Below are 13,574 nucleotides of genomic sequence, written 5' to 3'. Positions count from 1 at the left end.
GACCAAGCGTCCCACTGGTAAATCCCTGGACACCTCCTTGGAGTTAAAGACAAATGCCCGAGTCCGGGGAGGTGGCCCAGCAGGCAGACGCTCTGGCTGGGGGTGGTCTGGGAAGCAACGGCAGTGGAGTACTCAGCACGATTATGCTGCAGGAGCTCAGTGGTCGTGACTCCTGGTCTAGGGGCTGGGAACATTCACAGATACCCAGCCACGGCCGGCTCATGGGGAGGACCCTGAACAATGGGGCTATAGCTGGGGGTGAGGGGTGTCTGAAAGGACCTGTACCATGTCCTTTAAAGTGAGTCGAAGCATCACAAGCCTTCAGGAGAGAAAGCCAGGGGAGAAGCAGAGAGAGGAGGTGTGTGCCAGCTGTGCCAGAGAGGAAGACCCGTGAGTGAAGGCTTTCCGGAGAGACCGACTCTGCACCACCGGCACGGGCAGAGGGAGCCCTTTCCACCATGATGTCCAGAAAGGAAGGGCTTCTGGCCAAGCTGGGCAAGCACTTGTCGAGGCCAGGGAGGTGGGCTTAATTACACTGTCCCCTCCCATCAGCCCCCTGCAACCAGAGCACTTGTGCTAATGCTGTTCCATGCTTTGGGACAGTATGAGAATTTGTTCACAGGAGGAAGTGCCAGGAGAACAGTGCACCCCGGGGCAGCACCTCTGTGCCTCTCCCAGGTGCCAAACACCTGCAGGTTGATGCCGGATCGAGCGCTCACAGGAGCCAGCTCGACTCATATTTAAAAGGAACCCTATAGCAATACGCACAGAGGTTTGGTAAGGACAAGGGTAAGCAGGCAGTGCACATGTCCCCAGTCCAGTACTGGCCATGTCCCTTTAGACTAGGCCAGCTCCTCACCTTGGTGCCTGGGCGCTGGTGCTCCCTCATGGCTGGCCCGAGTAACTCCCCCAGTACCAGGTGTCCTCACCACTGAGCAGAGATTCTGGGAGACCAGGGACACCAGTGGCAGTGTTGCCAAGGGTTCTTTGCTGCTATAAATGTCCTGGTAGTCCCAGAGAGGGTGGAGAAAGAAAGATGGTAGTGTGTGCTCCAGATAGGAATTTACCTGGTGGGGCAGGGGTAGGGGCGGGGGATAAATCTGAAGGGGGCTCAGGAGGTGCTCGCAATCTTCCCTTTTGGGTAGAAACAGCAGGTGTCCAGGGACCTCCAGGCCTGTGCTGTCAGCCATCAGTGAGTGAGAAGTTCACTGTCCCTCCTCCCAAGCGTTCAGGACACAGGAAGAAATAGGCATGGAGTCCACTCTGGGTGATTCCTTCAGAAGGCGGCAGGACTCAGGTAAGGGGTTGGACTGCCCCAGATGTCCCCCACCCCTGCCCCACACCATGAGGGACACCCCCTGATTCTACTGTCCAGCCTGTGGCACCCACCAGCTGGAAGGTCATCACCCTGGGCAGGAGATACTCAAATGTTAATGACACCCACTGACGGAAACTTCCAGGCACATCTGGGGCTCAGCTGACCCACAGGATTGGGCTGAGTTTGGAGCAGAGCACAGTGAGGGGCTGGAGAGAACTGGACTGACCAAAAGCCTCGATTTTCCAGAACACATGGTCTGGCGCGCTGCAGGGGCTTAATAAACACTGTGAGGGAAGGAGGTGTGTGTGGGAGATGCTGGGCCCTTGGTCAAATGACTTTCTGGATTTGTGGTTGTCCTCCAAAATGCTACCCACCTTTGACACTATCCTTCCCAAGCAAAAGCAAAGCCTAAAGCGCTCCAATCTGAGCGTGAAACCCTCCACCGGGTACAGTAGAAGCAGCCAAGGGGAACGTCTCGCTTTCCATGGGATCTGCGCGGCGCAGGGGCTGTTCAGAGTGACCAGCCTGCAAAGCAAAGTGAGGACCCACGCACCACTGTTTACGGAGCTAATTCTTTTTAAAGGAGACAGCTGGGACCTTCGTGGATTTCTTAAATGTTACTTTAGAAGTAGCATAAACTCCAGCCTTTTCTGAAAACGTCTGGAGCATCGGGGAAGTGGGCTCCGGAAACTATTTCACCCTCCCTGCACATCCAAAGCAGCCGAGGGCTGTGGTCTCGGGATTTGCGGTTCTGTACAAAAATCAGGCTCCAGATGACACCTTGGTCCCAACGGAAAAAGGCTCTGAAATCAGAGCTGGATCAGGACCGCAAAACAGGGAGAAAGCTGCGAACAGACCAGGCCCCAGTGGAAAGCCAGAGGTCGGTTCCGTGAACTCAGCAGGAGGTGAACCCGGTGGGGCGTGTTTCTAGGTTAGGAACCTCCTGTGGGCCCAGCGGGGAGAAGCTGCAAAAGGATGGGCACAGATTACGCACTTTCATTAATACTCATGTTCGCACTTTACTATTAGTATTTTGGATCATTTTTATAGTAAGCAAATTACCTTGTTTTTATAAAGCTTTAAATACAAAAATAACAGTATTTCCATAGTCTTGGCATTCTGGCTAGATCTTTTAAGTGAAGCCAGCCCCATCCTGAGGGAAAACCATTCACAAGATAAATCCAAAGTGAAGAACAATGGAACAGGTGGTCAAATGCCCACCTGGACGGTGTTAGGTACATATCCCCTCACCGGTCACCATCTCTTATCTGTGAACCCGCCCCCTCACTGAAATTCAGTTGTATCTCGCAATTCAATAACAGCAATGCTTTTGTGACTGTGGCAAAAATCCACACAGGCGGGGGGCTTCAAAGACTTGATAAATATTTGGAAAAAGAAGTATAATTTATTTGTACAGCATTTCACAATTCAATTTTACAGTTACAAAAAGATACAAAACAGAAGACAAACGGGGGGGTCACATAAATAAAAAGACACACCAGCGGAGGAACACATTCTCACCGTGACAAGGCTTGTTAAATGACTGGCTTGGGCGGGGGGCAGGCCCCTCGGTGCCGCGTGTCGGGGAGACCTCTGGGGACACCGCTGCCCCTGAGGCCCGAGGAACAGAGAGCAAGTCCTGAGAACAGGGTTGGGAAACCTTCCATTCTGACTTTAGCAGGAGAATCATTTCGTTCTTGGAAAGCAGTGCCCAGGACCGAAAGCGGAACCTCGGGGGAAGTAGTCCCGGGGGCGGAGGGGGACCGCTGACCTCCCCACCCCACCCCCAGCAAGTCAAGCATGACCCCGCCTCCAGGGGAACCTCGGGGCCAAGAGGGGCTGCCCGGAGTCCAAAATACACCTTTGTCTTCTTTGTCGCAAGCACGGTTCTGTTCTTCAGCAAACTCATTTCCAGGACATGAAATTGGGAGCCAGTCACTTGGGAAAGCAGCTCGAATTGCCAAGGACAATAATCTCAAAGAACCAAATGTAGCAACTACTCAGAGGCGTCACGGCCCCGAGTCCATGCGCACTGAGGTAGTAACGTGTGGAGACGTGCCGTGGAGATAGTGTACCTTGAATCACACATCCCTGATTTCCCCAGGTGACCGCAAGTTCCTGTGGCTAGCGGACAGAAGAGGGTCAGCAAGCTGTGCGCTCGGCCCCACTGTGGGGACCTCGGGGCGAGCTCGTCTCCCAGGAGGCCGGGAGGCGAGCCAGGGAGGAGTGCAGGGGTCAGGCTGGTGGAGCGCATCCACCCTGCTGTGGCCACCTACCCCGCAGCGCTCAGTGGTGATGGTGGGCCACGGTGGTCCTTGCTTCAGGGGATCCGTCAATACACTCACCACCACCCCCAAGAAGAAGAAAAGGTTTCTGACACCCTTTCAAGTGACAATCAAGTCATCACCCATGAAGGGTGATGGTCCCTTTATTTCCAGCCACCATCCTGGGCTGCTAAGAAGGCACTTAAAAGTTAATCAGGAAAAACGTTTGCAGGGTGGGGACAGGCCCTGGGGCTCAGAGGGCGGCTGTCCCACCTGGCTTTGTCTCACGCGGTGCCACAGAGACTGAGGGTCCCCAGCCCACGGGCATCCCTGGGTGGGCTGGGGAGAAAGATGCCCATGGCAAACTCCGTCCTCCGCCCTGCGTGGCCCTGGGCACCCACACGCAGCCCGGCCGTCACCCCTTTTGGACTAGAGGTCGGGGAGCAGCCACCGTGGCCTGCACAGCACTGTGAAGACCGCCAGAGACAGACAAGCTCACTATTTAATCAAAATGAAAGGACCTCTGAATCACTTCTAAAAATACATGATTGTGCGCAGGGAGTTAAACAGCAGCCCCTTCCTTGTCTCGGGGAACGGTGTTGAGGAGGGGGCCAGACACGTTAGCTGTTTGCCTGTTCAAAAGGAAGAAGGAATGATGTTATTTTTTAAGATAAACAAAAGTAGAGAACTACTTTCCCCCTAGACTGACAAGGTACTGACATACACCAAATGAGCATGCTTAATAGGACAAAAGGAAATGATTTCCCTACAGCAGGGGCATCAAACTCATTTTCACGGGGGGCCTTCAAAGGGCCAAATGTAATCTGAACTCCTTAACAGTTAAGGAGCAGTTACGTGTACACAGTCCTAAAATTATTTCGGCCCTTTGAAGGCCACCGCGAGGCTGACTCAGCCCCCGGTGAAAATGAGTTTGACGCCCCTGCCCTACGGCATGAAGGTTAAGCAGCTGGGCTGACAGGGGAGGGAGGAGGGCGCAGGGTGTGGGGGGAAGCCCACCACTCAGCACAGCTGGGGCGTGGCCTCCACTGGGAAAACCAAGCCTGACTCAGCCACTGAGAGACATCAGGTGTTTGACACGCCGGCCCTCGGCCCGCAGTCTCTCCTGCCGTCCAGCCTCCACTGGGTGCTCCGGCCGTGCCCAGCCATCGGCCGTGCACTGGACACACCACACGGTTTGCTGTCTCACATACTGGACAGCAGTCCACCCCTTGGCCTGGCTCACCACCCAGCCCCACCCAGCCCCACCCGCCTCGCTCCACCGCGCAGCCCCCAACAGGACAGCTGGGTTGTCTATTTCCAGCACTCGGCCCTTTGCCAGGGGCGGACAGGCCAGCCACTGAGGTCACTAGAAGGTAGTAGGTCCCATGGTTTTATGTGAGCGCCAGATCAGGGCCTGCCCTTCCCTCCCCAGACTGGAGACTTTGGAGAATACAAAACAGAACTTTTCCTTTCATCCGCAGCCTGTCCCTGGCAGGGGCAGAAACCGGTGGAGACCGCCGTCCGTGGGGCCCCTGGGGTGGACGGCACCTGGCTCTCGCCCAGGATGTGGGCGGGACCCAGGAAGAGGCCTCTGCTAAGCACCATGGTCCGGCCAGGAGTCCCAGAAGGCGGGGTCTCAGGCAGCACCTGGGACCTCCCATCTTCACCGTCTCTGTTTACACAGGGGAACCCCCACTGCTCCCCACCCCCAAACTAGGGGACCTGCCCAGGGCGCACTCAACAGTCCAGAAAAGGACAAGGCAAAGCCACAACTCAAAGGGCTGATTTGCGCCCCTGTGCTTTTGCATGTGAGGCGGTGGGGGGAGCCCGCCGAGCCAGCACGGTGCAGGTCAGCGGGGCACGCGGAGCAGAGCGCAAGCCCATGTGTCACGTTCTCCCTGCCAAGCTGAGCCCGATTTTTTTCGTCCAAGCACCACTGGGCAGCACATGAGCGAGGCCAGCCAGTAGTGACAGGGGGCACTGGCAGGGACAGGTGAGGGGCAGGCGACGCTAAATGCAAATCGTCGTCAAGAGAGGCGCTGTTTGCCTCATGCCGATGGGTGGCTAGCAGTCAGCCCCCCGCAGTGGGGCCACAGCTCGTGGACACCCGGGCTTTGATGCCACGTCCCTGCCAGGACGGGACAATTACCCTCATCTGTTGATGAATCCAGTCTGTGAACACGGTCATGTTCCCATACACTCCTGGTCTGTTTGCCTTGGCACAGCCGGATCCCCAGCTCGTTTCCCCAACCAGCCACCAGATGCTGTTCTTCAGAGTGACCAGAGGACCACCGCTGTCACCCTGGGGGAAAGAGCAAGGAATGGAACAGGAGTTCAGATGCACGACCACGCACGCACCACTGACCTGGAACAGGGGTGGGGGGTTCAGGTGGGGTTCTCAGCAGGATGTCTGGGTGGGTGTGTGGGTTTCATATCTCCTCCCACAGGCAACAGTATGTAATATAACCCCAAAGAGACTGTACCCTCGGTGAACTTCGTTCTATGTCAGCTGAGAGTCACTAAATCAGGCGGTGTCTGTATTTTAAAAACAGTCAAAAACTTCCATCTCTTCCACTGACACTTAGACAGTAAAAAGCCCTCCTGGAGGAAGCAGGGGTGTGTGGGTGTGGTTGACAGTGCAAAACCTTTCACACCGTGACTGTCAGCCGCCATGATGTCCCCCAGCTGCCCCCAAGGTGACTCCCTGTCCCCCCGACAAGGAGCCCTCTCTCTCATGGGCTCAGTGGGGTGGGTGGAGCCCAAAAGGCGGAGCAGAAAGCCGCAGTCACCTGGCAGGAATCGACGCTGCCCTGCAGGTACCCGGCGCAGACCATGCTTGGTGTGATGAGGTTGTTGTAGACGTATCTGCTGTTACACACCACGGGCTCGATGAGGGGCACCATCACGGCATTCAGCAAGTCCGACGTTTTCCCTGAGACAGACAGACAGACAGACCGTGCTGTGTCAGAGTCGCTGCAGCCAGCAGCCCTCACAGGAGGAGTGGACCCCCTCCGGGGGGCAGCTGACTTCCAGGGTGGCCTGTCAGCAGCCACAAAACACGACCACAGGCAGATTTTTACACTTCTCACACTCACAAAGCCTTTATCCCGTGAAAGCTAATCCCCCACACAGTTTTGTGTGACCTGACCAAAAACCTGGTGTGTTAAGCAGGGCGAGTAGGATGCATCCCAGGCAGCAGATGGGGAGACTGAGGCACAAGGACTGAGAACCTGCCCAAGTCATCCGGTCACTCAGGAGCAGCACCGGGATGGAAACCCGGGCCTCCCACCTCCACACCCAGCGCTGCGCGCCACGGACCTGCAGACTCACGCGCCGGAGCCTCACCTTTCTCGTACGTGGCCCCCCACCCGGAAATCCAGCAGTGCTGCTTGGGCTCCAGCATCATGCCTGGGTTGGGCAGGCACACGGGCTTCACTCTGTCTGTTTCGAGGAGAAAACACACCGTGAGCCAGTGGGCAGGGGCCAGGGACCCTGCTGACCGCCCCCCACGGAGCACTGGCCAGCCCCCGGACGGCGGTGAGTGGGACTCTTCTCTGCGGCTCCTGCATCCATTGAACCACCGCCCACCGTGGAGGAAAGTGTGCCGGCTGCTGCTTCCCCTACACACAGGGGCCCCGTTTTCGGGTGATCTGGCTTCCGGGGAGCGCACTTCCGTTGGCCAGCCCTCCCGCACATTCCCCGCCCCCAACTCGACAGGGATTCCTCCCTTCTGCTTATCACAGCACACGTTTCTTTCCAATCAGCCTCTCCTTCGGATTTGGTCAAAACTGTCCACACACCCCGAGCCCCAGGAACAAAGGGACACACCGTTAAAAGGCAGAGGCGTCTGCAGCTTCATAAGAGCGACATCGTTGTTCTTGGTCTTGGAATCATAGTTCGGATGGGAAATCACTTTTTCCACGCGGTAGCCATCGCCGTAGAACATAAAGGACTGTCTCAGAATCCCTGCAAAGGCCGTCCAGTACCGTGGGTTGTTCAGCGGCCTGGGGGACAGGCACGAATGCCACTCAGCGCCTCGGGGCCACACAAGTGACGCTCTCACTCGGTGATCAAAAGTCATCCACTGGAGCCACGGGTCCCAGGACCGACACGACCCGTCCGAGCCAGAGGGACAGGCGAGGGGCCTCGGGCTCCTCTCACCCCCACCTCAGCACGGCCGCCCCCACGCACCTTCCCTCCCGGGCGGATCCTCTTCTGAAATTCAGCAGCAGCAGTTCCAAGAACATTTTTGCTTGGACCTGAATGCCTCTCAGAGGTTTAAACCTCATTTCTGGCAGGACTGGGTCTTCCCTACCTATACATGCTAGGGCATTTCCTGACACACAATAGGTGCGTGATAAATGTGTGGTGACGGACACACTCTAGGTCTACAGCCACTCAGGCATTACCTCCGTGTGGGTGTTCCCCGTTAAGAGCACCCCAAAGCCTAGCGAGCGATCCTAGTCCGGGGAAGGGATGGAGCGGGCAAGCTTGGGGAGTGAGCACTGCTTCCTTCAGCCCTCCCCACGCCCTCGGGGGTCGGGGGAGCAGGCGCACCTGCCTCATGGGTGTGGACACTGAGCTCAGACACCTTGAGTGAACTGCCTGGGGCCACATAGCCAAGCTGGCCCAGCCACGGTCTGAACCAGGAAAACAGCTCTGGTGAGTGAGGTTTCCTCAAAACTCCACGTGACCCCCAAATTCTGAGCGTGTCTGAGCGGCTCTCCCGGAGGTGGGTCATCCAGAACTCCCGAGATGGCAGGAAAGGACAGCGAGCTCCCAGCCACACCCTACTCCCCCGTCCCCAGACCCTTGCATGCCGTGGGCGCCACCTGCCTGCTGGCTGGGGACTGGGCTGGGCCACACGTGTCACACGCAGCGGCCCATCTGACCCTCCCAGCGATGCCACAAAGGGGGCACCATTAGGACCCCCAGTTATACACAGGAAGCTGGAGCTTCAAGGGTCAAAAGATTTCTCGCAGGGTCACATGGCCACAGCGTCACCTCCAGACCCAGGAGCCCTCCTCCGGCCGCGAACGTACTCTTCCACGCAGTGGGCGGCCGTCACGACCCACTCGGGGGTGATGATGGAGCCTCCGCAGACGTGGACGTTCTGCACGTGCAGGCTGACCTGCCAGGGCCAGTCTCCGGGGGCGGCGCTCGTCCCGCCCACGATCCGACTCTGCCGGCCCATCTTCCTGTTGACCCCACACTCTGAGGGCGACAAGCACAACGCAGCTGGCCAGGGGGCAGAACCGGGCCCCCTGCCCCGCCCCGACCCTTGCAGGGTGTGCCCCGATGGCTCCCGTCCCAGAGGTCCCCCTAGGCTGGTGGACAGCTGCCACCCCCTCTCATTCAGCTGGTTTGGGGACTGACTTGCAGCGAACATGTCCTGGTTTCTTTCTCGTTAGAGGGATGACGAGACACTCCGCCAGCCCCTTGGGACCCCAACCCCCACCCCAGGAAGTACCACTTCCGCTGCCACTGAGGTTCCAGACGCCCAGCTGGGGGCTCCTGGATGACCCAGGCCCTGGGATCATTGGGAATGAATGAATGCTCAAGATCCCTGAACAAAGCGAAGGAGGCATTTCCTCCTGTGTGCTGGTCACATTCCCCAGCACGTGGCCAGTGAGGCCCCATAGTGGGTGGGATGGGCACCTGCTCTCTTGGAACCTAAAGGACCTTGGGTCCATCCCGGCTGGGAAGCCCCTGCCAGGATCACTGGGAGCATCTGCTAGTCTCACCCCTCTGATCAGAAAAGCTGAGCTTCAGGACCAAGAGCCCCTAAAAGACCGGGACAAGGTCGTCCCGGAGAGGGCGCACAGGGGCGGAGCCTTCCCTGCTGCCTGTGGGTTCAGAAACCCTGTGTAACCCAGACCCAGTGTGGGGGCACCCACAGGTCTCTGGCCCCACCTTGGGGTGATGCAGGAGCGTGGCCCCTTCTCTCCCCAAAGACACGGAGGTACGTGTCTGAAGGTACAGAACGTGTCCCTCCTTGAAACACAAAAAGGAAAAACAGGACTCCCTTACCTATACAGCGTAAAGAAACCACGGTTTTCGAAGAACAGACATCACTGCAAAAGAAGAAAGAGAATGCTGGTCACAAACGCGCAGGAATGGACATTTTCTTCCAACACCCCCAGCTCCCGCCTCCCCAGACGGAGCCGTGATTGAGGGCTGGATCGGGAGAGCGAATCCACACAGTGGGGAGGGGTGAAGGGCAGACACGGAGCATGGGTTCGTGCGTCCGTGGGCAAGTTACTTAACCTCGTGCCTCAGTTTCCCATACACAGAATGGGCCAATTGCAGCACCAACTCATAGGGTGGTTTTGAGGATAAGCACGCAACGTAAGCTATTATTATTATTATTATTATTAATTATTTGACCCTCCCCCAAGGACATTTTTATTGCCTTTTTAGAGAGAGAGGAAGGGGAGAGAGAGAAGATGTTATTTTTAATCTGGAATTTAAAATCAAGCTCTAATTTTTTAAGGGAACCATTGGTAAACTTTAATTTTTTATGACTGCTTTATGTCTATTGCACAGAAAACAATACTATCAATTACTTGCCCGGGAGCAGAGGAAAAGAAAGGTCCCAGTTCGGGAGGTAAACATGAGAGGGGACAGATGAGAAAGAAGTGGCATCCAGTCGCAGAGCGAGTTTCCTCCTAATGCGCTGATGGGGAGGGAGCTGCCCCTGACCTCCAGCCTGCAGGCTGCCCCCCTGCACACCGACTGGGGCACCCGTGTCGGCCGGCTCGCAGACAGGCCTGTTGCACACTCCTGCCGGAACAGACACGCCGGGAGCCTGGCCCAAACCAGCGACCGCTCGCCAGTCCCAGAGCCAGCCTGGCTCCCTGCCACCCCTTCTGAGAAAAGAAGCCCAAAGATGCCAGCCCGAGAAGCCCCCTGAATTCCCGACAGCAGCCAATCCAAGGTGAATCCCTGCTTCTTCGACCCTCCCCCCAGATAACTCAACACGAGCCCAAACCCTGTAAGTCCTTTATAGCACCTCCAATGGAGGGTCCCCGGGACTTTCAGTGAGTCCTGGGCTCTCTGGCTGAAGGACCCTGGCAACGCCAAGAGAGCACATTCCCATGACAAGGTGTTTTCTTTCTTTCTTTCTTTTTTTAGTTTTTAACTATTTATCTTTAGAGGGGAAGATAAAGAGAGAGGGAGAGAAACATCAATGTATGGTTGCCTCTCCTGCGTCCCCTGCTGGGAACTGGCCTGCAACCCAGGCATGTGCCCTGACTGGGAATCGAACCACAATCCTTTGATTGGCAGGCCTGCGCTCAATCCACTGAGCTATGCCATCCAGGGCCGACAAGGTGTTTTCTAAGAATCAAGAGGTTGCTCCTCCCGGACAAGACAACGCCGCCGCATGGCCCCTCAGACAAACCTCACTAGCAGCCGAGAGACTCAGATATTGTCAATACAAAAAGTGTCCAACCTGAACGAATTTTTCACAAGTTTATTTGTGCCAAACTGATGACAACTGCCAGGAAGCAAAATCTCCGTAGACTGAGAAAATGCTCCGGAGAAGGTCAGTTCTGCACCTTATTTCATGCATCAGAGTCCAAGGAGGCGGTGGGGGGCGGTGGGGGGGGGTCCATGAAGTTTACTGACGACAGACTAGGGAGGTGGGAGGAGGCCAAGTGCAGAAACAGCTGAATGTAATGAAGAAAATCAGAGATGCACTTGTTTACATTGGTGAGTGAAGGATACTTGACTGTTAACCATTAACCTGCTACTCTGGTGCTGACTGTGCTTTGAGGGGTGGGGGGTGTGTGGGGGGTGGAAGCGAAGGGATATCCCAAAGGTCTGTTATACGGTGCGTTATCTTAGATGCAAAAAGGTAACAGACGGGCTCCGTTAAAGTAGAGACTGGCCTCTGTTAGAGAAACATAACACCCAGCAGACTTGACTGCCTCTCCTGAACTACTTTTCGGTAGGAAGTTCTACCTTCAGGCCATCCTAAGTGGGTACTTTTGATCTCTGAGTTCGTAAGGCCAGCACACAGGCCTCCCCTGAGCTCCTCAGGTTTAGTATGTGGCCCCCTTTTCATCCACAATATCGAAGGACAACTTCTGGAAATCAAAGGAAAGTCTCTGCCACCCCCTCCACGGACAGGAGACACCATGTGCCCGGCGATGACCCTCCCCTCTTTCCTCCAAAGGCTGTGGCCCAAGTGAGCACCCACTGAGAGGCTCCGCCCAGGAAGACAGGGGCAGCTGTATCCGAGCCTCACCTGGGCCGGCCCAGCCCCACCGCTCTCATGGGCACACCTGGCTGTGCACGCCCCTCCTCAGGCGGGGACTGGTCCTGTCACATTCCCTGGGACAGCCAACCTCCGGAGGAAGTCAGGCCCCCAGCCACCTCAGCCAGCGGTCGGTCTGTCTCCAGGAATGCAAACCTGCTTCCAGCCTCCCACTCAGGGGAAAGGAGGGGCGGAGTGATTAACCCACCCTTCCCTAAAAAAGCACCTGGCCTGTGGCAAGCCACCATCCTGGCTAACCACCTGTGGGGGAGTGACAGGGACCTGGGAGCTGAGGAAGGCTCATTCACAAAGGACACTGTGTCTTTTACATAAAGAACGCTATCTCTGCTAATAATGACCCTGAGGAGACTGTAAACATTTTAAACAGGTGCAAAACAAATGGAATAGCTTAAGCCCACCCTTCCCCCCACCCCACCCCTCCTAACAGGTTAAGCTACCAACTCTGTGACCGGATGTTTGGGTTGATTTCCACCCACAGGGCACACACTGTGCCCCACCTAGAACCTCTGGGACCCAGCGTTTGCTAGTCAGCTTGGAGGTCTGGGAAAAGCTGGCTGGACCGAACTAGCTTCTCCCTCCTCACGCCCCCCCCCAGGGCATCACATGACACTAGGCTTGGGGCCAGCAGACCCACGGTCACTGTTGCCTGGGACAGGGTGGGTCCCAGGGAAGCAGGACCTTCAGTGCTAAATCCAGCCCCATCCCTGGCAGGCATGGTGGGCGGGTCACCCTGCTGAAACCAGGAGGTGCTCTCAGTTCTAGAGACCCTCCCCGACACACTGCAGGCACGTCTAACGTCCAGATAGTGAAGAGAATAGTGTGGGCTCTCGGTTTTGCAATGTCACCTAGTACCCTGGAGGGCAGAGGGCACAATGCAATGTCGCGTGAGCCTTGCTCCTTGGTGTGAGAATCCAGCCAATCCCAGCATCGCAGCTCGGAAAGGCCAGGCTGGGGACCGCGAGGCCCGGGGCACCCCCCTGCCGTTCTCATCACACACTGTTCCAAGGAGACAGAAGCAGCACCTGTGGTAGAGCTTCTGATACAGGTCCCCGTGGCTGGCACTCAGGTTCAGCTTCATGAAGCTGGTGGCCCCGCTGTCATCTGCTATGCCTTGGCTAGAATAAAAACTGTTCCTACAAAGGACAGAAAATCACATTTAAAAGAATGGGTAAGTTGTGAGCAATCCCCAGTCCTGTGCTGTATCACATGACTCCTCCTGCATGAGATTCGGGGGCAGAAAAACGCCTTAGCATTTGGGGAAACAAAATCACAAGGTTTTAACAAGCGACCGTGTGATGACCATCTCGATCCGATACCCCTGAAGCATCGGGTCAAATCCTCCACCCAGTCAAGTTTCTCATCTGGTTTGGATGAGGATAAAGAGACGATCATGGGGACAGACTCACAGATGCAGAGCAGGGGGACAGCTAAGCGGGGAGGGGGAGACGTCAGGGGTGGAGGCATTGAGCAAAAAGAAAAAAGGACTCCTGGGATGGACAAGAGCGTGGGATGGTGGGCAGGGTGGAGGGGGACTGGGAGGGTAAGGGGACGGAATGGTAATGGGGGAAAATATAGGTTAAGAAAAGAAAATGAGAAATGGGAACAAGGACGTGTGTGTGCACGTGATCTGACAAAACGCACGGATGTTGAGACGCGTCACCAAACGGGGGCTTCACCATGGCACTCAGCCCTGAGGGGGGGTGGCATTTCA

The 13,574-nt window shown here is 56.4% G+C and overlaps 1 protein-coding gene across 6 annotated transcripts in view; it reads right to left on the bottom strand.

The window, feature by feature from the left end:
* Positions 1 to 2,586: 2,586 nt before the first annotated feature.
* The window catches only part of TMPRSS2 (transmembrane serine protease 2), a 54,905-nt gene continuing 43,917 nt past the window's right edge, over positions 2,587 to 13,574 (bottom strand). For all 6 annotated transcript variants that reach the window (XM_037144605.2, XM_037144606.2, XM_037144607.2 and 3 more), the window contains 8 exons: positions 12,886 to 12,996; positions 9,613 to 9,656; positions 8,625 to 8,796; positions 7,411 to 7,586; positions 6,928 to 7,023; positions 6,372 to 6,514; positions 5,732 to 5,884; positions 2,587 to 4,214 (listed from right to left, as the gene is read on the bottom strand). In XM_037144605.2, coding sequence (XP_037000500.2) covers positions 4,203 to 4,214; positions 5,732 to 5,884; positions 6,372 to 6,514; positions 6,928 to 7,023; positions 7,411 to 7,586; positions 8,625 to 8,796; positions 9,613 to 9,656; positions 12,886 to 12,996 — 907 coding nt within the window. In that variant the 3' untranslated portion in view covers positions 2,587 to 4,202. The remainder of the gene's footprint in view (positions 4,215 to 5,731; positions 5,885 to 6,371; positions 6,515 to 6,927; positions 7,024 to 7,410; positions 7,587 to 8,624; positions 8,797 to 9,612; positions 9,657 to 12,885; positions 12,997 to 13,574) is intronic.

Source organism: Artibeus jamaicensis, unplaced genomic scaffold (genome assembly GCF_021234435.1).
Source record: "Artibeus jamaicensis isolate MK-2021 breed Jamaican fruit bat unplaced genomic scaffold, CSHL_Jam_final scaffold_474, whole genome shotgun sequence".
NCBI classification, from domain to species: Eukaryota; Metazoa; Chordata; class Mammalia; order Chiroptera; family Phyllostomidae; genus Artibeus; species Artibeus jamaicensis.
The sequence above is the reverse complement of the archived record's forward strand: the minus strand, read 5'-3'. Positions and strand labels throughout refer to the sequence as shown.